This window comes from Eleutherodactylus coqui, chromosome 1 (assembly GCF_035609145.1).
Source record: "Eleutherodactylus coqui strain aEleCoq1 chromosome 1, aEleCoq1.hap1, whole genome shotgun sequence".
NCBI lineage: Eukaryota > Metazoa > Chordata > Amphibia > Anura > Eleutherodactylidae > Eleutherodactylus > Eleutherodactylus coqui.
The window spans coordinates 224,153,833-224,178,674 of NC_089837.1; the positions used below are offsets into that span (position 1 = coordinate 224,153,833).

The window sequence follows — 24,842 nt, forward strand, 5'->3', positions numbered from 1 at the left end:
CAGTTGTAGATACTACATCAAAGCTATTTGAGCCCTAAGGGACTCTTTAAAATGAAAAGAATTCCAACTACGCAATGCCATAGATGTCAATCTGCTGATGCTGATTTTATTCACTTCACATCTAATTGCCCGTTGATACACTCCTTTTGGGTAGAGGTTACGACCTTTCTCAGTCTCCTTCTTGATAAACCAATCTCTTGTACTCCTGAGATATGTCTACTAGGCCTGATGGATGAAGAATTATGGCAGCATCGTGTGCGCATTATTTGTGCAAAGTGCTGTTTCTTGTGTGCAAGTCAATAGCATGGAGTGGATCACCAAGGGGCTGGGGGAATTCTTTGCTTCCCTATGAGAAAATTGTATACAAAAACAGAAAATGCCCAGAAAAGTTTTAAAAAGTATGGTGAACATGGTAAAAGAATGCTGAAAAGTTATTTGTATGCTTATGGTTCAATAAAACGAATTTAAAAAAAGGTGCTAGCTGTGGAGGTTGCTACATCTGTGTAAATCTACATTGCTACTACCATTGTGACATCTAGCTGCTATCTGTTTACTTCACCCAGCTTGCCAGCTACCTAACTCCTCTGGATATAATGCTCGGGCTGCTGGCAGCAGCTGCACATGATGTGGATCATCCAGGAGTGAACCAGCCATTTTTGATAAAAACTAAACACCATCTTGCCAGCCTGTACCAGGTAAGAATAGGTTGGCATGTTTTTTTAGCCTTTTGATTGCCTTTTCAATGATGTACAGCAAAATAGTATGGTGCCATGTCAGCCAGAAAAGTCTATGTGATGTAGAATACTCTTGTAGAAAAAAGATGGGGTACATCTGTATACGTTAAATGACATGTATTATATCCATTTTATAGCTTGTCATGCACAGTAATAACGATAAATGTAGCATATTGTGTATATTTTTTATACCACGTCTTTTATAATAGAAATATTGTAACATAAAATTAATGCAGTCGGATTGCAGATATGTATTGTAGATCAGCAAAGGTCTTTGCAGCAGACTCTGTCTAGAGGCCTACTGTTATGGCACTCTGCCCCCCCGAGCGCCAGTTGGGGTGCCCTGATCTCCTGCACCCCACTGTCCCTGCCTACTTGCCTCGGCCCTGGCTAACCCCAGGCGGACAACTGGGCGGCAGTCCCTGCACTGGCTAGGGACCTGGCGACTGCCTAGATGGAACTACTAACAGGGGACAGAGTGCCGACAGAAGAGGCAGGTGTAACAAACAAACAAAACTTACAAGTACAAGCAGGGCTGGAGATGGAGCTCACAGGCAGATAGACAGGACCTGAATAGCAACTAGTGCTGACCGGGACAGACCAGACTAGGGGCTAACAGGACCAACAGAAACAGGCTGAGAAGGATAGCAGGGCTGACAGACAACTAGGGACTGGCTGAGGTAAACTGCAGACAGACTGACTAGATGAAAGCAGAACCAATAACTGGCAGTGAGCTCACATCACTGCCAGTCTCTTAACCACAAGGTTCCGCCCCCGGGCGGAGAGTGGGAGGAGGCAACTCCACCCACTGCTGTATAAGAGGAACGGAGGAGTGCGGGCGGCACCCTACGGGTGGACACGCCCAAGCCGCCGCCCACCGGCCGTCCCAAGCTGCTGGGATAACCTCGACACAGGGCTCCAGGCTGCTGGAGCCGACGCCGGAGCGACGCGCGCCGACCGCGGGACCCCGTGCCGCGCTGTATGGTAACATTACCCCCCCTCTGACGGGGGACCTCCGGGCCCCCGGAAACTCGACCAGGCTTATCCTGGAGGCGGCTGCGAAAACGCTGTACCAACCCGAGAATGTGACCCTCCTGGGCGGTCACCATGGGCTGATCCTCAGGTCCATGACTTCGGTAGTCTGTGGCTGCCCCATTTCCTTCAGGGCCAACCGTTGACATATCGTCATGTTTCAGGTCGTCTTCCGAGTCAATGTCCAACCATTCACCACTATCTCTTGTCCCATCCTCGCTCCCAATGACGCTGCCTTCAAAATCTGAGGCATCTCCAACTTTAAAATCACTGTCATCTGAGCTATCATACTCCAAAAAACTCTTCCGGGCCCCCAAATATTGTAAGGTTCCTGTAGCCCGGCGAGAATCCAGGATCTCCTGGGCCTCGTATTCAACTTCATCACGGACCGGGGTGGGCGGCGGGGGACCGGAGGTGGGCATCACCGAAGGGACAGCAGGTTTCGACACAGACTTATGGAACCCCCTGCGACCCCTCCTTTTGCGATTTCCAGAGGACCGGTACCCCTTCTGTCCCGCCCTGTACGGCTCAAACACCGACAGACTCTCCTCACAACGCAACTGCATACGAGACCCCACCCCTTTCTTCCGTCCCCCCTGCAGGGCATCGGTGGCGACATCAGCAGCAGGGCAGGCGGACGGGGTGTGAAGGTAAGTGGGACCTCGGGGACTGAGTGCGGTCTCGACTGAGCAGGGAGGATGGGAAGCGCGATGGCTATGGCAGAACGGGCCCCACTGGGTTAGCTCCCCAGTGGCCCAATCGAATTGGGGGTTATGCAACGCCAGCCACGGCATCCCTAGTACCATGTCTACCGACATTTTCTCCATTACCAGGAATGATAGACCTTCCGAATGGCGACCCCCCACAGTGAGTTGTAACACTGGGGTCCTCCATCGTACCAAGCCCGAAGCCAGAGGAGTAGCATCAATGCTAGCAAAACGAATTGGCGTCTTCAGCGCCAAAAATTCCGCCCTCAGGGGCTCAACAAGACGCATGCTTACCAGGTTAGCGGCTGCTCCGGAATCAATAAATGCCTGCCCTAGGCGGGAGAAGTTCCGGAATCTAACCTGGCAGGGTATTAGAAGTCTAGGACGTACCTGTGGTCCTAGGCGACCCTCCCTGCAATCGCCTAGGGCTGGGAGTCTTTCTGCCGATTCGGACTGTGGGCGCTGAGGCCTCAGGGGGCAGGTTATCACCCGATGTCCAGCTTTCCCGCAGTAGAGGCAGAGATGATGCAATAACCGAACTCGGCGTCGCTCTTTGGGGTCCAGCGGGTCCAGTTCCATAGGTTCGGGAACAGAGACTGGTACGGAAGAGGAAGGAACCGGACAAACGACCTCCCTGACTCTACTGGTCTGCCTGTCCTGCTTCCCAGCCCTGAGCCTCCTATCTGCCTTCACCGCTAGCTCCATGGCCTCCTTTAAGGACCCGGGAATGGGATGGGAGATCAACAGCTCTTTGACCGCGTCCGAGAGACCCTGCAGAAAAACGTCCTTCAGGGCACTCTCGTTCCATGCAGTGTCGCCCGCATAGCGTCTGAAACTGGAGCAATAATCCTCCACACAAAGCGACCCCTGATGCAGCGCCAGCAACCGTGAAACCGCCAACCCCACTCGGTCCGGCTCATCGAAGATGCCCCCGAGTTCCTGAAAAAAGGAGTCCACCGACTGCAGGGAGGGGGAACCCTCGGGAATAGAAAAGGCCCAAGTCTGGGCAGAGCCCCGCAGCAGGGACATTATAAGCCCGACCCTCTGGGCCTCTGAGCCCGAAGAACGGGGACGCATCCGAAAAAACAGGCGACACGCCTGTTGAAAAACGAAAAACTTGTTCCTCTCCCCAGAGAACACCTCGGGGAGAGGGCACTTGGGTTCGGGACTGGTAAAGGCGTTCTGCCCCTGCGACAACGCCCACTGCTCCTGGGCCACCATGCGAGCTGACAAATCCCGGATCACCGGCACCAGGTCTTGCAGCTGGTTTGCAAGGGCGCTGATCGCCGCCATAAAAAAAAAGGTATTTTAAGGGCCAGTTATTATGTTATGGCACTCTGCCCGCCCGAGCGCCAGTTGGGGTGCCCTGATCTCCTGCACCCCACTGTCCCTGCCTACTTGCCTCGGCCCTGGCTAACCCCAGGCGGACAACTGGGCGGCAGTCCCTGCACTGGCTAGGGACCTGGCGACTGCCTAGATGGAACTACTAACAGGGGACAGAGTGCCGACAGAAGAGGCAGGTGTAACAAACAAACAAAACTTACAAGTACAAGCAGGGCTGGAGATGGAGCTCACAGGCAGATAGACAGGACCTGAATAGCAACTAGTGCTGACCGGGACAGACCAGACTAGGGGCTAACAGGACCAACAGAAACAGGCTGAGAAGGATAGCAGGGCTGACAGACAACTAGGGACTGGCTGAGGTAAACTGCAGACAGACTGACTAGATGAAAGCAGAACCAATAACTGGCAGTGAGCTCACATCACTGCCAGTCTCTTAACCACAAGGTTCCGCCCCCGGGCGGAGAGTGGGAGGAGGCAACTCCACCCACTGCTGTATAAGAGGAACGGAGGAGTGCGGGCGGCACCCTACGGGTGGACACGCCCAAGCCGCCGCCCACCGGCCGTCCCAAGCTGCTGGGATAACCTCGACACAGGGCTCCAGGCTGCTGGAGCCGACGCCGGAGCGACGCGCGCCGACCGCGGGACCCCGTGCCGCGCTGTATGGTAACACCTACACAGTGGCCGATGCAACAAAGAAACAAAAGTCTGCACATCCAACAGACTGCAATCAAATTCTCCTGTGATTGGAGTGGTGGTGCTTATGCTTGACCACTGCTCCATTTAGTTCTAAGGGACAGGTGGAGATCAATACACTTGACAATCTTCCTGCACTTTATACAAGGGAACGGAGCAGTTGTCATATATACCTACCACTGCTTCCTTCACAGGGACATTCAGAGGCACAGTTCTCAGGATTGCTATGAGTCCCAGTGGTTGGATTCCCAGTGATCAAATAGTTATTCCCTAGCCTGTAAATGGCTTTGGTGGAACAGCCCTTTTAACTGCAGGGCACAGAGTGTTGTCAGAGTGCTGGTCATGTAAACTGGAGACTGTAAGAAGCCTTTAAAATCCAGAGCACAAGTGGTTGAAGCAGGAGCTTAGGGCCGCGAATTGTTCACTTTTTTCTTCAATTACCACCCCCATTAAAGGGACACAAAAACTAGAATTGAAAAGTGAACAAGAGACACACTTGCCCTCACTGCTTGTCGGTCTGCAGGGTTTTCTGCATGTTCCTTAAGACAAACAGTTCTGCAAAGAACACAAGTTTCAGTTTTATCTGTTCAATTGTAAGCTGGTGATTGGCCAAGGTCAGGGCTTAGCGGAGAGGGGGTGATTTAACGATATTTGAGTCCTACTGCAGACATGGCAGAGAGGGGAGACTCCTGCTGCAGCCAAGTTGTATTACAGCCAGTCACTGGACACCGAGGAGTGCAGACATATCTGATTAACAGGGACACATAGAAGGGATTTTTTTTACATATTTCTCAGGCTTATTTGTAATGAGACAAAGGTGAATAAAAGTAAAGGAGGAGATATGAGATGATATAGCAGGGGTATCTTTTCATATTTGCGAATTTTCTATGTTTAATGTTCCTTTAATCTCCTCCATACTGGTCATTCAGTTGGTGGTACAGGTTCCCCAATCTTAGCAATCATTGGAGGTACAAGCAACCAGATCTTCAGCTATCTAAAATTCCCTACCTATTGAGTCAATAGATGAGAAATATTTGTGATTGGAGTACCCTTTAAACTAAGGCTTGATTTAGAACTGCATAAGATGTTTTACATTGTTGTCTATAAGGGAAAAATTGCATTCAACAATATGATTATTGTAGAAAATCTACACCTTTTAAACATCTGGCAGTGATGACAAATCACAGGTAATTTGTTGGGCAGCTTTGAAAATTCTATATTCTTGTACAAGTCAAAAATATGATTATATGTTACTGATTGTTGGAGAATCAATATTCAATCAAGGGAAGGAAATGTATTTTATCAATAACTGTTATGAATAGTTTATCATAGCGTTTTCTTAAATTTAGTTGGGTAAATACTGCCCTTGACTAAACTATTAGAGATTAAGGATACCATGTGCTTCATTCAATATGTATTTATTTATTGTGCTTCTTGTATAGAACACATCAGTTTTAGAGAACCATCACTGGAGGTCCACTGTTGGCATGTTGAGAGAATCAAGGTTATTTGCACATTTGTCAAAGGAAATGACGTAAGTAATATGAAACAGTAGACCTTTAATATTTGTATAGTCCCTAAAATGTAAAGAAAAACACTTCAGTCATTTTCCTAAAACTTGTGCATTCCTACATACACTTCATTCTCAGATTTAACTATACAGAAAACATTTACGAAAACTGATATAGATTGGGAGGGTCATTGTGGATGTAGACAAGTAAACCAGGGACATGATGTTTCCAGATAAAAGAAACTACACTGTATCTCAAAATTGATCTTAATGCTACCCACTGATGCTGATTGACATAGTTCTCCCTATGCATAGTAATAGGGACAGATCTGTCAATCAGTAGGGGAAGCCCACAGCTCATGAATATATTGGATTCTTTCTACAGAATGCTGGTAGTTTACTCCAAGGATTAAACTGTAGATTTGACCTGATGACATCTTAACCATAGATGACATACATGCTGATCAAATCAGCATGCCTATCACTGTGCATTCTGCTCTAAAAGCGGACAGTAGGCAGTAGCTGACTTGTTCCCTTTAAAGACTAAAATGATGAAGGCTGAAGAGGAATAATTCACTATGACATTAGAGTGAATCCAAAAGATGTTCTAATATATGTTCTAGAACATAATAAAACTATTATAATCCCAACCTAGCTGATGGTGTTGTTAGGATAACTTCACATATATAAGGTGGGTGAGGCTCAGTCAGAATTAATGCTGATGCTTGTAACATGAAAACTTAGTTAATGGAGTTGTCTACAGCTAGAAAAAAAATATTCAGCTTTTTTCTCAAAAATAGCTACACTTTTGTCTATGAAACCATAGTCAATACTGACAGAATTTCAAGTATGTAGTCACTGTGTACTGGTGTGGAGAACATTCTGACGGAGAGTTGGATAATACACAATATCATAGGTGTCATGTTATCATGGGATAATTCTTGGAATGTGATGGTGAAATTATATTGCTGTGGGCTTTAAATATCTTGTTTTTTATTAGATGGAACAAGCTGTGCAGAGTATGGCAATACGATCAGCTAATTTACAGCTGCACATTTTAAGGTGCATTTACACACAGATGATCGCTAAATATTCGTCAGAAACTGACAGTTCTGAGCGATCATTTTGCATAGGTACTAATGGGTAAATCAGCCCTTTAGTACTTCATTGCATGTATTTAGAGAACAGCGGTCAGTCTGTTCTCTAAATACATTGCTATTGTCCTCCAGCAGGACAGCGGCTGTTTACAGCTGTTAAAGAATGTTATCACCTGTTATCATCGCTGCCCGCAGAGAACACAGCGTGCGGTCCGTCTTATCTTATCGTCCTGAGGGACTAGCATTTCATTCTGAAGTCAGCGATGGACGAAAAGTGCACAGTAAGTGCACGATGGGCACACATTTACACACAACAATTATCGCTCAACAGATGGCTTATGAGCAAATTTTGAGCGATCATCGTTGTGTTTAGAATGGCCTTAAGGCCACCTATACAATCCTTGCCACAACACATAGGGATGTCCATCACACAAGGAGACACAAGCTCTCTTTTGCTTCTCTTTCTTGCTTCTCATTAGTCACCTTAACGATTGGATGTTATTTCAGGCTGGATATTGAACAGCAATTGGGTTCTTTAATATTATCGACAGACATCAGTCGTCAGAATGAGTTTCTAAGTCGTTTTAAAGATCATCTTGACAACAAGGATCTCATCTTGACAGATTCAGACCACCGGCACTTTATGTTACAGGTGAAAAGAAATCAATGTCTATAGCCTAAACTCCCCTGTCCCCATAAACAAGTAGTATGACTTTGATTAGGCACTACCAGCTAGCCAGTATTCAGAGAAGTACTCTGTTGTAGCCACAACCTTAAATACTTTGCATCAAAAAAGACAAAAGTACTATTGAGTGATACCTTACTGCCTATCCAGAAACATTATAATTGCAAAGTTTCAGAGAACACAGACCATCAAGGAAGACCTTTTAGGGCCCATGTTCCCTGGAAGCCTGCAATTATATTTTTCAGCCCTCTCCAGCAGTCCTATTGAAATGAATGGAGCCAGCAGTCCCAGCAGTCAGACAACCAATGGCCAGCCCCTGTGGATAGGGGATAATATTTAATTTTGAGAAAACCCCTTTTACATCACTGAAAGGGCACAAAATTGTTTATGTGTGGACAAGTTCTTTATCTTGCTTAAGCATCATATATACATTTTCTTAAAGGGGCTGTCCGATCACGTAAAATAAAAAAAAGTAATACTCTCCTTAGCAATTTCCCACTATTCGTATTTTGCCACTTCCCAATGCCCCCTGCTGGTTTCTGTACTTCCTTTTCCCTGTTGACAGGGACATGTGACTGCAGCAGTCAATCACTGGCCATCCTGGTCCTTGTTGACATGGACATGTGACCACTGTAGCCAATTAGTGGCTGTAGCAAATTACGACTGTGGTCAGTGATTGGTTGCAGCAGTCACGTGTCTGTGTTAACAGAGACCTGCGGAGGACTTGAAGAAGTGTCAAATCAAGAGCAGCAGGGATCAGTAAGGTATTGCTTCTAGTTTTCCAAAGCTTTCTTAAGGTGCGTTAACACGTTGCTGATTCACTGAGGATTTTGTCACAGATTTTGGTGCAGATCTGCAGCAGATTTCATCCTTTCAATTGAATTCAAATTGAAGGTGTTTAGGCAAAGTAATATGCAATAGGTTGCGAGGTGAAGGGAAATGCTGTGGCTGCCAAAATCCACAGCTAATTTCAAGTCAAAATCTGGACTTATGGTGTGGATTTTTACTTTGTTTCATTTGCGTAAATGCTGTGGATTTTGCCCCGAAAAATCTGCAGCATTTCTGCTATGTGTGAATGTACCCCAAATGTTCCTGGGGATATTGTAATTGCTTTACTTGATTCACAAAAACTTTAAACTGCCAGTTCCTGTTTCACTTTGGCAGAAGGAATAATTGTATGTACAGAAATGAGACCTAAAGTCCATTGTTACTGAACTAAATTACAATTTCAGATTGCCCTGAAGTGTGCTGACATCTGCAATCCATGCCGTGTGTGGGAGCTGAGCAAGCAGTGGAGTGAGAGAGTCTGTGAAGAATTTTACAGACAAGGTTAGATATTGCCAGAAATTCAAAGCAGCATGTCCAACATCGCCGAGCCAGACCAATAACTTACATCTATTTTTTAAACAAAGATGAAAGATTTTCTCAGGACAAAGCCAAGTCTCCAAAATAAAGTCAATTAATATTGCCTGTATTCATTTCTGTAATGATGCAGTAGTTAGGATAAGTTTTCACAGTAGACTCTGACTGCAGTCACAATGGAGTCTGGCAAATACAGCCTTAGGCCTCAGTCAGACGACCGTTTTTTGCCGCGATTTGCGGATCGCATGACGGATGCGCATCCGCAAATCGCGTGACCGGGGCCGAAAAATCGGGCAGACACGAGGAATCGCGGATTGCGCCTATCCGCGATCTGCGATTCCTTGTGTTTTATATATGCGCTCAATGGGGCCGGCGGCAGCAGCACCGACCCCATTGAGAACATATACTACAAAGATCATTCTCCTCTGCCACAGCTGCTGCCATCCCATTGAAAGCAATGGGAAGAAGGCAACCCCCGCAGTGATGATTTTTTTTTTGGGGGGGGGGGGGCTGAAATATAAGCCCTACCCCTGAAAATCTTCCCTAGCTGTAGAAAAAAAAATGATAGCTCGCCTAGAAGCGATGTCTGGCTCTTCTCCTCGTCTTTGGCAGTCTTCTTCTGTATTCTAGTGGCCAGGGATTGAAAAATCCCCACCTCCAGAAAGTGCTGCCTCTGATTGGTCACAGTGTTCAGTCAATCAGAGGCAGCACTTTCTGGGGGCGGGGATTTTTCAATTCCCAGTCACCAGAATACAGAAGAAGACTGACAGGGAGTAGAGCCAGACAGCGCTTCTAGTTGAGTTAGCTTTTTTTCTACAGCTAGGAATGATTTTCGGGGTAGGGCTTATATTTTTAAGCCCCATCCCTTCCCCCCAAAAATCAGCTTGCCTTTATTCAATGGGGCGGCAATAGCCCCGGCCCCATTGAAAGCAATGGGATAGCTTTGTGGTCCTCTGCCACAGCTGTGGCAGGGGATTGTTTCATCCCTGCAGGGAGTCCCCTCATCACTGAACACTGTGACAGTGCTGTCACAGTGTTCACTGATGAGGGGACTCCCCGCAGGGATTAACGGAACCCTCTTGGAGTCCCTTCATCCCAACAGGGACTAAGGGGTTAACAGCGGGATATTTAAAAGGTGCTTCTGGCCAAAAGCACCTTTTAAATGCCCTGCTGTAAGCAGCGGGGAAGCTATTGGCATCACAGGAGTTTCCCTTAACTCCTGCTCCTATAGGAGTCAATGGAAACTCCTGCATAACCGACGCCAATGTCCTATCTTTTTTAGGTGCGTGCTGTATTGTGCTTCAAATTCCATGCATATGAACACTCCTATAGGAACCCACTGGTTCTTTTTGAAGCTTGCATTATGCTTGCGCAAAATACGCGCTCGTCTGAATGAGGCTTTAGGGCACTATCACACAAGCGTATTTTTCATCAGTATTTTGTGAGCCAAAACCAGAAGTGGTATATACAGAGAAATTATAATGGGAGGGGGTTAATGATTAATAATAACTCCTGCCTATTAGGGCGGATTCAGATGCAGGTGGTTTTGTCTCCTTACACGGAAGTGATAACGGTACGAAACTAAACCACTGATATCAATGGATTTCAGTGGTTTCGCTTTCACTATCAGAATTCTTGCCCATTAAGTAAAGAGACATATGGGGGGTTTGTAGGAAAGTATAGAAGAGTGGGGAAAGTCACTTGTAAGCCTGTTGTTTTGTGCTGTGGTAGTTTTTTTGTTCTCTTCTTATCTTCTATGTCCCACTTCCACTCTAGTTCCTCTTTTTATCCACATTTATCCATTCATGTAAATGGCCTGTCCTGATTTGTCATCTCCTAGGATGATTGTGCATTCTCTGATGGAATGTGTTTCTATCCAAATAAGGAGAGCTGTATATTGTTCCCTCAAACTATCACCAACAGGTGTGATATGGATGCTTGATGTGTGCACAAAGAAACTGGTTGTCAGACAGGCAAATGCAGATCCATTTTGCCACACACCAGTTTGATTAGGGCTATCTCAGGAGGCAGCACTTGGAGAATCCTGGTTTTCACCCTTGATCTCAACTGTTTAGGCGTTATTCATATGGCGAGGACGCCTGATATAGCCAGACATGGATGGGCTTTGGAGGGGAACATGTTAGGAGCACACTGGCCCTTTAAGGGAAGAATTGCATACACACCCTACAGGCAGACAGTAGGGACCAAGCAGTAGAGCAGGCATGGTGTGCAATACGTAGAGGATGGCACCCAACCATGGCCCCAGTAGCAGGTAAGTCATGGGAGCCGCACCAGCTTGCCATGATACTGATAATGATCAGCTCACTGTGTATTCAATCACAAATGCCTGATATATCCAACAGTATTTTATTATTATATGATTCCTACATATCAAAACCCCACACAAGTATTTCCTGACTAGCAACACAGCAATGTCACAGGAATTTACTGACATGTGGTGGACATGCAAGAACCAAACTAGTATCATCCAAGTGGGGTTGACCATTGATATAAAACTTTTTTCTTAAATTCTTAATTTATATAACTTTCAGATATATAAGTAACAAAGGTAGGCCTAGAAGTGCCTCTCTATGCAGATATTATAGGCAGCATAAAAAAAAAGCAGATGAAGGAGACCAGGAGCCAGTTATCTAGTTTACATTAGGCCCACATTTTCATGAAGAGGGAGATTTTCTCAACAATATCTCAATGGGGGTTGGGGGTGGGGAGTAATGGGTCAAGGGATAGGAAGGAAAGGGAGAAAAAAAGGGGGGAATTAGAAAAGGGAAGAAGATCAATGAGTAAGTAGATGCAATCAGAAGCTTAACAATCTTCTAAAAACACCAAGGTGTTCATGTGGTTCCAAGGCTAAATTAACTTGAGATGCCTAAAGGCTTAAAGACTCAATGATTGTATAGGGTTCTGTATTCCAGTGAGGCCTGGAATTTGATCCAATAAAACAATGTTTTCAGAAATTTGTCAGGTGTAGCCTTAAGTAGGGCCTTGAGGTCTTCCATCTCCATGATCTCCTGTAGTGTGTTAAACCATAGGGAGATAGGAGGTGATGAGGTTTGCTGCCAAAGCTTCAGGATAGAGGCTCTTGCTGCATTAACTAGATAGTACACCACTGAGCGTTTATAAGTGGACAGTGGGATATTACTAAGGTGCAAGAGAAACAGTACGGGTGATTTGGGTAAAACGAAGTTTGTGAATCTAGAGCTAATGTGCCACACCTCTGACCAAAAACTTGCCGAAATTGTACAATCCCGAAACATACATGGTACCTTGCTCTTTTCCACATCTCCAACATTGTAGAGATACAGAAGGTATCAATGTGTACAGATGGGCACCCTGTACCAGCGAGAGAGAATTTTGAATCCAGTCTCTTGAATCTTGCTGGAGATGGAAGGGTATAGAGCTTGTGTTTTTGTTCCACCATGACAGATCTTTTTCCCAACTCAGTACAACTTAGTACATAGGGGCGGCTTGCTGCGTCAGATTGAGGAGTACGAAGACTAAAAATGTTTAATAGGGTGTGTCGATAGGGTTCCTCATCACTGCAAAATTGCTCAAAAGGTGTCTTTGCAAGCATGAAACCCAAAGAATGGGATAAGGATGTAAGGAAGTGTTAAAGCTGGAAAATTTGCGAAGACGATAGGGGGACTGGGTCTACAATGCTTGCCAATGCATCTGCAGAAAGCCATAACCCTCCCTGGAGGAAATGGCGTACTCTGGATCTTTGGCTGCAGATCCATTGATGGAAAGCTCCACCTTCCAATGGATGGAGAGGTCGAATTTCCCAAGATGGTGCAAAGAGGAGAGGGAGTGGAGGAAATGTAAGATCTGGAGAAATCCCGAGAGATCACCTTGAGTGTAGGATATAAACCTTATATTAACTGCTATAACTATCTTTGTACACTTCCCTTTTCACTAACCCACTAAAGTACAGTGTATGGCTGTATTTCCAAAGTCAAATTATTTTGTACTTTATGTATCTGTGAATCTGGACTCCTGCTGGGCATGTAATGTGTATGCAGTCAATTAGTAGGATAATGGCTAGAAAGTAAAAAAAAATGTAACTTGCTTCCTAGGGGACCTTGAAAGGAAGTTTGGCCTAGAAATAAGTCCACTTTGCAATCAACAAAAGGATTCAGTACCCAGCATACAAGTTGGTAAGTGCATTCTAAATCAAAACATCATTATCATACCTAACAGTAGAAATGTGTCACATAACAAAAGGAGATAACATGTTGGTCTGGTCATCTTTAATTTTTAGCTTATTGGTGAATTGGGTCTTATACTAACTTTAGATCCATTCATGGTTTTCCCTAAAGGGGTTATCCATGGGAAAAGAAATTTCAAATCAGTTAAGAGTTGAAGCAAAACCTAAAAAAAAGTCCTACTCGTCTCACCTGATGCCTTTGCCACTGGTGACTTGCAGCAGCTGTCATTTGTCCCTGGTGTTAATGACATCATTCCTGCCTTGCTGCAGCTGGAGGTGAAGCCCAACTGGGGACCGAGCATCGGTGAAAGCAAAATGCTGCGAAATTGCGAGATGAGTATGTTTTTTAAATGTTTTTACTGCAACCCTCAAATGGTTTGAAATCTTTTTTTCTCCCTTGATAAACCCTTTAAAAATTATATATTTGATTATTATATTTTAAAAAGAAACACATGCAAAAGCCAAAAAAAGTTTCTTGTGGCCAAATATTTACAGACTTTTAGATGCTTATGCCAGTCGAAAAAATAATAATGACCACTTGTCTGTGAGTGACAGTGAGTTACATGTGATGATGTTACCGTCATGTGATCAGTCACCGTGATTCTGAGCTCCGCCCCATATCATATGACAGTGATGTCATCACAGGTCCTAAAATATGCAGAGCCTGACAGCAGCCGTGTTTTTACAGGACCTGGGATGATGTCACCGTCAGGTGATCGGGCCGGAGCTCAGAGTCCCGGTGACTGATCACATGACGGTGACATCATCACAGGTCCTGTAAGCACACGGCTGCTGTCCGGCTCTGCTGGTTTAGGACCTGTGACCAACTCCAATCCCTTTCACTAATAAATATTAGTTAAGACCCATTTACACGGGACGACTGTTGGGCAAAAGATGCCCGACACTCATCCTCACATGTACTCACTCTCATGCTGTCACGCAGGAGCGAGTATTGCTGCCTCTCTGACAGAGCAGCCAGCATGGGGGTGGGGCGGCTGGAGGAGATTCACACCTTGCTCTCCCCCGCCCCTCTCCATTCACTTAACACAGTAGCCGTTCAGTACTGAATAGCTGCTGATTAAACTGAACGACCATCGTTTAAGCTGCATAAAATCCTGAACGATGATCATGCAGTGTAATCAGCAGCTGTTTAGTACTGAAGGGTCGATGTGTTATTGAATGGAGAGGGGCAGGGGAGAGCAAGGAGAGAAATCTCCTCCAGCTTCCCCGCTGCGAGCCAACAATACTCGTTTCTGTGCAATATCACGGGAGCGAGTACATGCAGGGATGAGTGTTGGGCATCATTTGTAAATGGGGCTTAAGTGCGCCAGGGGCATAGCTAAAGGCTCATGGACCTGGGTGCAAAAAAGTATCTTGGGGCTCCCCAACTTCTCTTAACTCCTTAATGTAGAGGCGTAACTTGAAGCTTCTGGGCCACAATGCAAAACCTGTAACAGGGCTCCCAACTATAATGCTTTAGTCATAGTACTGAGCTCCCTACACGGAGAAGAGAGGCCTTATGGGCCCACTAAGGTTTCTGGGCCAGGGTGCAACTACATCCCCTATAGTTATGCCAGTGAGTGGTGCATTGCGCTATCAGAAAAACTGGTACTAGTATATAATAAATACATGGCTGGACAATGTCCACAAGATGGGGAGTCACTCCTATTAATGGCTCTCCATTCTGACTAATAAATATGCGGGATAGGGAACCTCTTTATCATAGGTCATGTGCACAGAGGATGTTTTTTAATTGTACAGACTCACAATAGTAAAACTTATATATAAACTTATACTTAATATCTAAATATGAATTATTAAAAAAATGAAACCAATGCTAAAGTATTGCCTTAGTAGACTAGGTCCTATTTCCCTTTTTTGGCAAGCATATTTAAACTTACGTACTTATTTTCAATTGTCGTTAGGCTTCATAACCTACATTGCAGAGCCACTGTTTGTGGAGTGGACAAGATTTACCGGAGACACTCCTCTATCTGTAAATATGCTGAATCACCTCAGGAAGAACAAGTCCAAGTGGAGGGCCCTGATACATAAGCAGCGCAGCAAAAGCAATGATCGATTGGGGCCAGTAACTGAAGGCAAAGACGACCAAAAGATCAGTGAAGGTGGAGCACCCTAGAGACCAGATCTTCTTACGTCATTGCTGCCTTTTCCTTAGCTGCTTTCAATGAAGAGGGATTCAGATCAACCTCAGGTCTTGGGCTGTTGTTGCTTTTTACAACAGGTCTAAGAGAGGTCAGAAGGAAGCAGAGTATAATAATCCGGGTCACAGTGGTTACGTAACGCCCAGTCTGGTATCATGTTATATCAGCCTTTCCAGCATTTCTCACTTATCTCACTTCTGGGCAAGAACAACACCCTAATTTCCAGCGATCAAACTGTCCGATTAGAGACGAGGACAGAGGGATGGGTGGATTCTCCTGAATGAACCTTCCAACTAGAGGATGCCATATGCAGACTAATGTAGCAGCATATAGCACTTTTGTACTATGTTTCGAGGCGTAATGCAAGCTACCCCAACTTTATGAGTGACATTCAACCATGTTCACTAAAGCAAATACAAAATAATGAACACAACCACAGCAAAATGCGGGGAAAAAACACCAGCATCAACTGGACTCAGAAGAGGTCTATCTGACGAGACAAATTTATATTATTATTATGTAAAGTATCACAAGCAAGATATTCTCTTTACTTTTAATTTTTATATGGTCTAGATCAGAACTAAAGATTTGAATGAAGCACTACCCACACTACCCTACAAACGTACGGACACTTTTGAATGTTTTCACACCACTTTGGATTTAACAAGCACCTCTCAGTGAAAGGAGAGTTTGACTAAATGTTGACTGGACTTGTTTGGCTTTTTACAACTCGTGGCCAATTTATCACAAAGGGTTTATAAATGTATTTACAGCAGATGTATTTTTGCATCTGTTCTATTTTCTGTATCTGCTCTATTTTCTGTATATACAGAGCTACTGATCCCCATGCCAAAATACTGACAAGTTGTGAAACTGCTACCTGTACAGATATTGGCACTGTGAACAGAAAACTGTTACTTTTAAGAAGATATATATATATATTATATCCTCTGTAAATATGGTATGTAGATTATTTCTAATAGAGCGATCATTTACGGATAAAGGCCTTAAATTTTAACTTGTTATGTTTCAATGGTGTATTATCGACCTAATTCACTAATGCCTTTGGTCAACCTTCAACAGTTTCTATGTGGATAATCACTATGAGATCAAACACTAGGGCTTAACTTACTGATATTGTACATTTGATTATAGCAATCAATCAGCACACAGACTGTAAGCTTAACAATTAAGTATCTGACTTATGAAAGCGAGGTGCAAACATTGGGGCAGATGTACTATTGTTGTTGTCCCAGAATTCTAGCGTTCGTTGCAGCGTCATTTTGGCGCAAAGCATTTTTTTAGATTAACTTATTCATCATGTGCACCAAAAAAAAGTTTGAGCCTACTAGAAACGTTTCAAAAGTGTCTAGAAAAGGGGGTGCGGATTTGTATATTTTATAATATTACTGCCATGCGCCAGCTTTTGGGTACACAAAACGGGCCTCAAGTATATCACCCAAGAGGTGGTCTAAAGAAAGAGTTTAATGTGTGCCAAATCTATCAGAGTGCAACACTGACTGATGTGATGCATCTTCCAACTGCATCATTAAAATTATATTGCCTATATACTGTATTAGCTTTAGTCATTCTGTCCCATTGTATTCTAATGCAATGATAGTAATCAAGCTAAAACTGTGCACTCCACAGGAACAGACTATATACTAAGAGTGGACAGACCTCAATCATACAGCTGCAGTTGTCCTTGTAATAGGGCATTTTACAGTTCCCAAACCACATAGACCTTCACAGTCCTCGCAGCTACTGTACATTGGAAACAAAGACTACATTTTATTAATACCAACTTTCAATCTTTTAAAGCTACAAAACAAGACAAAACACAAAATAAAAGTAGCTTGGATGAAGGTTTTTTTTCTGTTGTCTTTACATTGACTGACGTCTGTCGCCCATTCTTTACAGAATCCCACTACCCAGGGAAAATGTCTCTAACAAATGAGAAGCAGCTCTGTGCCAGGTCGGATTTATCGTCCTTATCCTCCTAATTAAAAAAAAAACTAAATTAAAAAAAGTCAAAGCATCCCAGATATTTGCTGTCTTGGGGCTTATTCACACGTCCGTATATCAGCCGGGTTTTCACGCCCGGCCGATATACGGTGTGTCTTTCTGCAGGGGGAGGAGGCAGGCCGGGCCGGGTGCAGTGCACTGAGCTCCCGCCCCTCGCCACTGTTTGCATTTGGTGGGCGGGCGGGGGCAGAGCTAAGTTCTGCCCTATCCCACCTCCTCCCATTGCAAATAGGGGCAGAGAGGGAGTGGGAGCTCAGTGCACTGCACCCGGCCCGGCCTGCCTCCTCCCCCTGCAGAAAGACACACCGTATATCGGCGGGGCGTGAATAAGCCCTTATGGAACTGTATGGAATTGTATTGTGCATTATTTTGGCGCTCTCATACTAAGACCGCCTGCACACAGCAGACCTGGATTGCGCATGCAAGAGCCCTCAGCGGAATCCAGATGGCGACTATGTGTACGTGCTTTCTTTCATTTTCATCTGTACTGTGGATGGTCCACACGGCTCTCTGTTTAACATGTGCAATACAGATTTTTTTTTTCAAATGTTTGTTTTTCCCGCACTGTCGCTACGCGATGACGCGGGTACCCACGACCTTTCCCCAATGTCATTGTGGAATGGCCGCAAGTCAGATGTCTTCCATTGACTTCAATGGAAGTCGTTCGTGCAAGAATGGAACGTGCTGAGATTTGTCCTCCACGAGCGGAAATCACAATACTTTTCCATAGCATGTAGCGAAGGCATTTGCTCTGGATCCGCGGTGCATGCAGCTCCAACACTCACTGTCACCATGGAGCGTCTTTCTGCACCCTGCAGCTTCAGATGTACAGAGTGTGTCGGAGATGCAGCAGTTGTGTGTGTGTGTGTGGGGGGGGGGGGACCCTCTTGACAGATAAGCCAAGGCAGGGCTGGTCACTTTTAATGTAATGAAGCTTCTCTAGCAATTGTGGAAGATTAGAAATCTGTATGAAATGGAAATATAGCTAATATTTTATATTTATTTTTTTATGCAAAAACAAATTTGGATGATAAAAGAAAAGAAAAAAAGACTGTGAGAATGGGCAAACTACAGTATTTTCAGCTAGTTTGTATTCCCTACGTATATATATTTTTAAATAGAAGCCGTAGTTCTTTTCTCATTTATCACCTCTATTATTTCATTCATTGTATCAAAAATCTACAAAGTTTGCTAGGAAAACAATATTATGTGATTTTTCTCTTTCTACACACATAATGATAAGATTTGCAGTAAGTAATTAATGTTGGCTATTTTGGCTTCCAGCTGACTTGCAGCTCTTAGGCAACCTATGGACATTAATATTAGTGGGTTCCAGCCACACATTTATGTGTATGACAGCTTGCCTATTGTCTCTCGACAACAGGTGTTGGGTAAACAAGGATTGGGCACTGTAGATTCCAGCATGTCAATCCTAGTCTTTACCCGGAGGTAAGCCAATAGTACAGGCGTCTGGCCGTGGCTTCTCTCTTCCTGTTTTACATAAATATGCTAAACGTCAAAATGTGAATATTTATGGGTTGCGGGGAGATAAGCTGTCAGTTTGGAATAGAACTTAATAGTCCTGATAAAACATGGATGGTCTTATCATCGCTGAAAATCTTCTGCACAAATTGTGAGACTTGTTACTATCCACAAGTAAGATTATAGAATGAAGGATGATCACCGCTCAATTATTAGCTTCCAATTGCAGAAATAAGCTACAACATAGTGTGCTAAAATCACACTAGAAATCCAGATGTACCATCTATCTATGAATTTGTTCAGTATTCTAGATCACATTTTACCGGAAGAAACCCTAAATAATATATGGCTGCCCTGATATATTACCATAAATACTTGGGTTACTAAAAGGGTAATGATAGTAATATGTTACAGCTTCTCTTCGCAAACCACTTATTCTGTAATGTGAAAGCAATAGCTTTGCAAGAAGCTGTTGTGAGTTGTCTATACTGAAAGCTATCAGAAAATTGATAGCTGGAACGACTGCCATGTAATATGCACCTGTAGGCATGGTAAATGTTTCTAAATGATGTGTATTGAAACCTATTGGATGACTGACATTTGATTTCTGCTGAATTTTCACAAGTTCTCTGGGCTTTAAAGATGTTGTCTGGTTTAGAAACCCCGTTTTCAAATTTTCATGTTCAGCTAATAGAATATAGTTCTCATCTGGAAACCCAATCAATTAGCTGGGGTTGAGAGCAGCTACAAAAAGTATCTCTACCCAGCATGTCCATACATTATATTTAATTAGAATGGGCACCATTTAATGTTTTTTATCTCTGGTAGTACATTTTGAGGAATTGATGATTTGATGTCAAGTTCCCTTGCATATTACAGCCTTTTGCTGATATTTTCGGAGGACTATTCTAACAAAAAGTTGATTGTCAAAAGGGAACAACTCCTTTAACCCCTTCAGTAGTACACCTGGAAAATCTCCGGGGCTTGTTGCACTGACCATGCAGTTAAACCCCAGAAGATTTCTGTGGACAGCTCTAGTGCTGAAATGTGCAGAGCACTGAGCTGTCATCTGAAATCTTCTGGGGTTTTTACTGCATACTCAGCGCAGCAAGCACCGGAGATTTCCCTGCCATAATACCAACTGTCAAAGTAATACAGTACTTTCAAATATTCCGTCATCATGCATGCGTTCAGGAGAAAAAATGTAAATTTGTCTCCGATGCATGCCATGCGACGTGAAAGAGTGGCTCGGGCCCAATTGAAATCAATAGGCAATGATTGTTGTCCGCTGCCACAGCTGTAACAACAGTAGCAAAGGATTCCTTCACCCCCGCAGGGAGTCCCCTCAGCACTGAAGACTGTGACAGTGTTCAGCAATGAGGGGACTCCCCGCAACGATGATTTTCAAGGGTGGGGGGTCTTGAAATATAAGCCCTTCCCCCCAAATCATCCCAAACGTCTGTAAAAAGTAAAAATAAATAAATACTCACTGTCGAGTCCTGCGGGTCTTGCCGCTTGACATCCCGGCTCTATTGAAGATCTTTCAGCTGGCGAGATTTAAAATACCCGCTTGCTGAAAGCGCTATGTCTGATTGACTGAGCACTCAGCCAATCACAGGCAGCACTCAGCTATTCATTGAATGACAGCTGAATGTTGCCTGTGATTGGTCACAGCACTCAGCCAATCAGACACAGCACTTTCAGCAGGCGGGCATTTTAAATCCCTGCTGACTGAAAGATCTTTAGAGCAGTGCTGGGAGACAAGCAGCAAGACCCGCCGGACCCGACGGAGAGGTGAGTATATATATATTTTTTTTATTTTTTACACAAGCTAGGGAGGAGATTTTTAGGGTACCATTTGGAGAGGTGAGTATATATATATATATATATATATATATATTTATTTGTTTATTTTTTACACAAGCAAGGGATGATTTTCAGGGAATGGCATATATTTCAAGCCCTTCTCCAAAAATCACTGCTGGGGTTTCCTGTATCCCATTGCTTTTATTGGGGCCGGCGGCTGTAGCATCATATCTCCTAAACTATAGTAAATATTTTTTAAAACATTACACAAGTTCAGAAAAAATCATAGAATTTACTTAAAGGGGTTGTCTCGCGGCAGCAAGTGGGGTTATACACTTCTGTATGGCCATATTAATGCACTTTGTAATGTACATCGTGCATTAAATATGAGCCATACAGAAGTTATTCACTTACCTGCTCCGTTGCCAGCGTCCACGTCTCCATGGCTCCGTCTAATTCTGATGTCTTCTGGCGTTTTTAGACGCGCTTGCGCTGTGCGGTCTTCTGCCTGGTGAATGGGGCCGCTCGTGCCGGAGAGCTGGTCACCGCGTCGTCATCGTAGCTCCGCCCCGTCACGTGTGCTGATTCCAGCCAATCAGGAGGCTGGAATCGGCAATGGACCGCACAGAGCCCATGGTGCACCATGGGAGAAGACCCGCGGTGCACCATGGGAGAAAACCGCTGTGCATCCCTGGGAACGGACCGGCGGCCATCTTAGGGAGAAGATTTTTAAAACTTCATATTTCGTCAGATCGGTGAGTAGCAAGCGGCTTAAAAACCGCTTTAAATTGCTATTTTATGCCAGGGGGGTGACAGGGGGAATGGGCTAATGTAAAATTTTGATGTTTGCCTCGGGAGGACCCCTTTAAATTGTTAAATTGCATTGTTGACTCACTTAAAAAACCTGCCCTGTGAGGCATGACATGGTCGGGTGTTTTCACATCTGTGTTGGAACCTCTGGTCGGAGGTTCCATCGCAGATTCGGCACAAAATACTGGAAGAAAAAGCACTGCATGCAGTGTTTTTTCTTCTAGCAAAAAGCTGAGCAGGAATTAAACGGACCCCATTGTAGTCAATAGGGCCCATCAAGAGATGTGAATCCACCATAAGTGTATTAAAAGCTGTTTGATGGAGCCCTTTGAAATAGGAAAATATAAACAGATCATATGAATTTAGAGATAAGATTATTTACTAAACCAGACTACTATGTTGTATAGAACCCATTGTCCTTGATGACACAGGAAATAGGTGGAAAAATAGAGCTGACATGGGATTAGTTGAAATTTCCCCAATGGTCTAGCGCTAGTTTATTCTAAATATAAAAAGCTGTATATATATATATATATATATATATATATATATATATATATATATATTTCAGGTTTGAATACAAAAATGTAAAACCAGCACAGAAAAAACATTACTAATACGTAATGTAGTATTACTAGAGATGAGCGAGCACGCTCGGATAAGGCAGTTACTCGAGCAAGCAAGCATCGCTCTTCTCGAGTAACTGCATTCTCGTCTGAGCAGGCTCGGGGAGGGGCGGCGGGGGGGAGAGAGATCCCTTCCTGCCACAGTCATTTTCATCCCCGCATTCCAAGAAGAGCGATGCTCGCTCGAGTAACTGCCTTATCCGAGCGTGCTCGCTCATCTCTAAGTATTACCATTCTAGTCATGCGAGAGGCTCATACTACTATCTGTATGTTACTTGGAGCTTTTCATTAGGCTCTGTACATAGTATGTATTTAAATTTATATAATATAGGTCTATATTTAAAACATTTGAACTACAATAAAATATAGTTTATAAGTGCCTATCTAGTATGACAACACAAAATTTTATGCACTCTCAGTGTAAATCTGTTTTCTATTCATTTACCTTGCGCCACAAATCTACTAAACTACGTGAGGGCAGCATTACTTTGCATAGTTGCAGCTGCAGTGTAATAATGATGTCATCTGTATAGAGATGAGCGAGCACACTCGGATAAGGCAGTTACTCGAGCGAGCATCGCTCTTCTCGAGTAACTACATTCTTGTCTGAGCAGGCTCGGGGGGCGGCAGGGGGGAGAGAGAGATCTCTCTCACTCCCCCCCCCCCCCCCCCCGCTACCACTCGCCACCCCCTGCTCACCCCCGCCGCCCCCCCCCCCCCCCGAGCCAGCTTGGACAAGAATGCAGTTACTCGAGAAGAGCGATGCTCGCTCAAGTAACTGCCTTATCCGAGCGTGCTCACTCATCTCTACATCTGTACTTTTACAACATTTCTTGCACAACCCTTGAGTACTATGTTCTGGCCTATGCATGTTCTCAAAGACCTTAGAGAAACCTGAAAAGTTTATTTTGCTACTTTATCTTTGTGGTAAAGGTAAAGAAACATTTTAGAACTTCCTACTAGTCTTGTGATTGTTGAATGTATTTCCATTTAGAATCACATGGTCATTTCATATTTTGATACAATTCTTTTAGAGTTAAGATTTACCTTGGGGGGTGAGGGGAGAGGTTTTTCTTACTGAGATCCAGCTGGTATAGAATGCAGCATAAACGATAGATGATGAGCATTCAGTGTAAATAGCAGCCGTTCATCACTGAACGGCCACTATGTGAAGTTAATTAAGAGGGGCGGGGGAGAGCCGCCCAGCTCACTGTTGGCCGCTCTGTGAGTGAGCCAACGATACTCGCTCCTGTGCAGCAGCACGGGAGCGAGTGTATGTGGGGACGAGTGTCGGGCATCGTTTGCCTGACATTCATCCCATGTAAATGCACCTGTGTAGGCAATGCTTCCTGGGCAAATTAGCTCTTCTCCAGTAGAGAGGAAACTCTCTATTACTGCCTCTAGGTAACTACCCATTGAGTTACCATCGCACACATTAAAGGAAGCCTGTCATGTATTTTGCATATTGAGCTACTGAATGTGCCACTAAAAATGATTCCAATGCTACTTTTCTTGTCCTCCTCAATGCTGTTCTTTCATGAAAATCTATTTTTTGTGCTTTCCAAGCTGTATGCAAATGAGGGTCTGGAAACGCTGTATGTCACTGAAGGACTTCGTCGGCACTTTAGTGCATGTGCAATGATGTCCCTGCATCTCTCCAGACTGAATAATGTCACTGTGCATACGCCAACGTAAGAGTGTGGTGCAGGAACAGTCCTTCAGAAATGCACAGCATCTCCAACTCCATTGAGTTGGATATGTCAATCAGCAGCCTGAGGGGTCTGGTTAGCTTTTGGAGGAGGGAATGAGTTGGACAGTGCAACTGCCCATCAGACAGTTTTGAAGATATTTACATATTCTGTAGAAAGCTCAAAAAATGGATTTTCTGGAAATTGCAGCACTGAGTAAGATAAAAAAAAGTAGCATTGGATTCATCTGTTAGTGGCATATTGTATGAAATGAAAAGCTGGATATGTGGAATACGTGGAATATGTGGAATGGGTACCTCTGATTTGGCCAGTGTCCCTATTCAGGTTTCAAGGCACATTCCTCCCTTCCTGCCACAGTCATTTTCATCCCCGCATTCCAAGAGCCATAACTATCCATACAACCGCTTCCTGTTTTCCACATTGTATTATATTTTTTAATGGCACAATTTCATGTACTTTGTAAGTTATTGAAAAACTTTTCAAAATTTTTTTGTGAGGTGGCGTGGAAAAAAATAGCATGGGGGGGGGCAATGAGGTGACAGTAGGAGCCCCCTCCATGGGTCTAACTGCTTAGATGCTACAATTTCTATTGACTGACAATTAAGGAGTTAAATGGCTGGAATTGGAATTCTCTCTGATTTGATGAATGTAGTCAGGACTATTTTCACACTTTGGGAGTGTACAAATAAAATCTACATTTCAAAAATAAATCATACTAAACCCCCGTATCCATTTATTTTCTGAAAATAGACACCTGGCACATTGTTAAATGTTATTCAGCACAGCACTTTATACACACAGGCACCTTCATGCAGCTTTGTGGGAAAGTGTAA

At 44.1% G+C, this 24,842-nt stretch overlaps 1 protein-coding gene across 2 annotated transcripts in view; it reads left to right on the forward strand.

The window, feature by feature from the left end:
* The window catches only part of PDE7B (phosphodiesterase 7B), a 266,770-nt gene extending 249,652 nt beyond the window's left edge, over window positions 1–17,118 (forward strand). For both annotated transcript variants that reach the window (XM_066605837.1, XM_066605831.1), the window contains 6 exons: window positions 564–695; window positions 5,953–6,044; window positions 7,625–7,769; window positions 9,035–9,131; window positions 13,256–13,336; window positions 15,312–17,118. In XM_066605837.1, the coding sequence (XP_066461934.1) occupies window positions 564–695; window positions 5,953–6,044; window positions 7,625–7,769; window positions 9,035–9,131; window positions 13,256–13,336; window positions 15,312–15,526 (762 nt within the window). In that variant the 3' untranslated portion in view covers window positions 15,527–17,118. The remainder of the gene's footprint in view (window positions 1–563; window positions 696–5,952; window positions 6,045–7,624; window positions 7,770–9,034; window positions 9,132–13,255; window positions 13,337–15,311) is intronic.
* The last annotated feature ends 7,724 nt before the right edge of the window (window positions 17,119–24,842 follow it).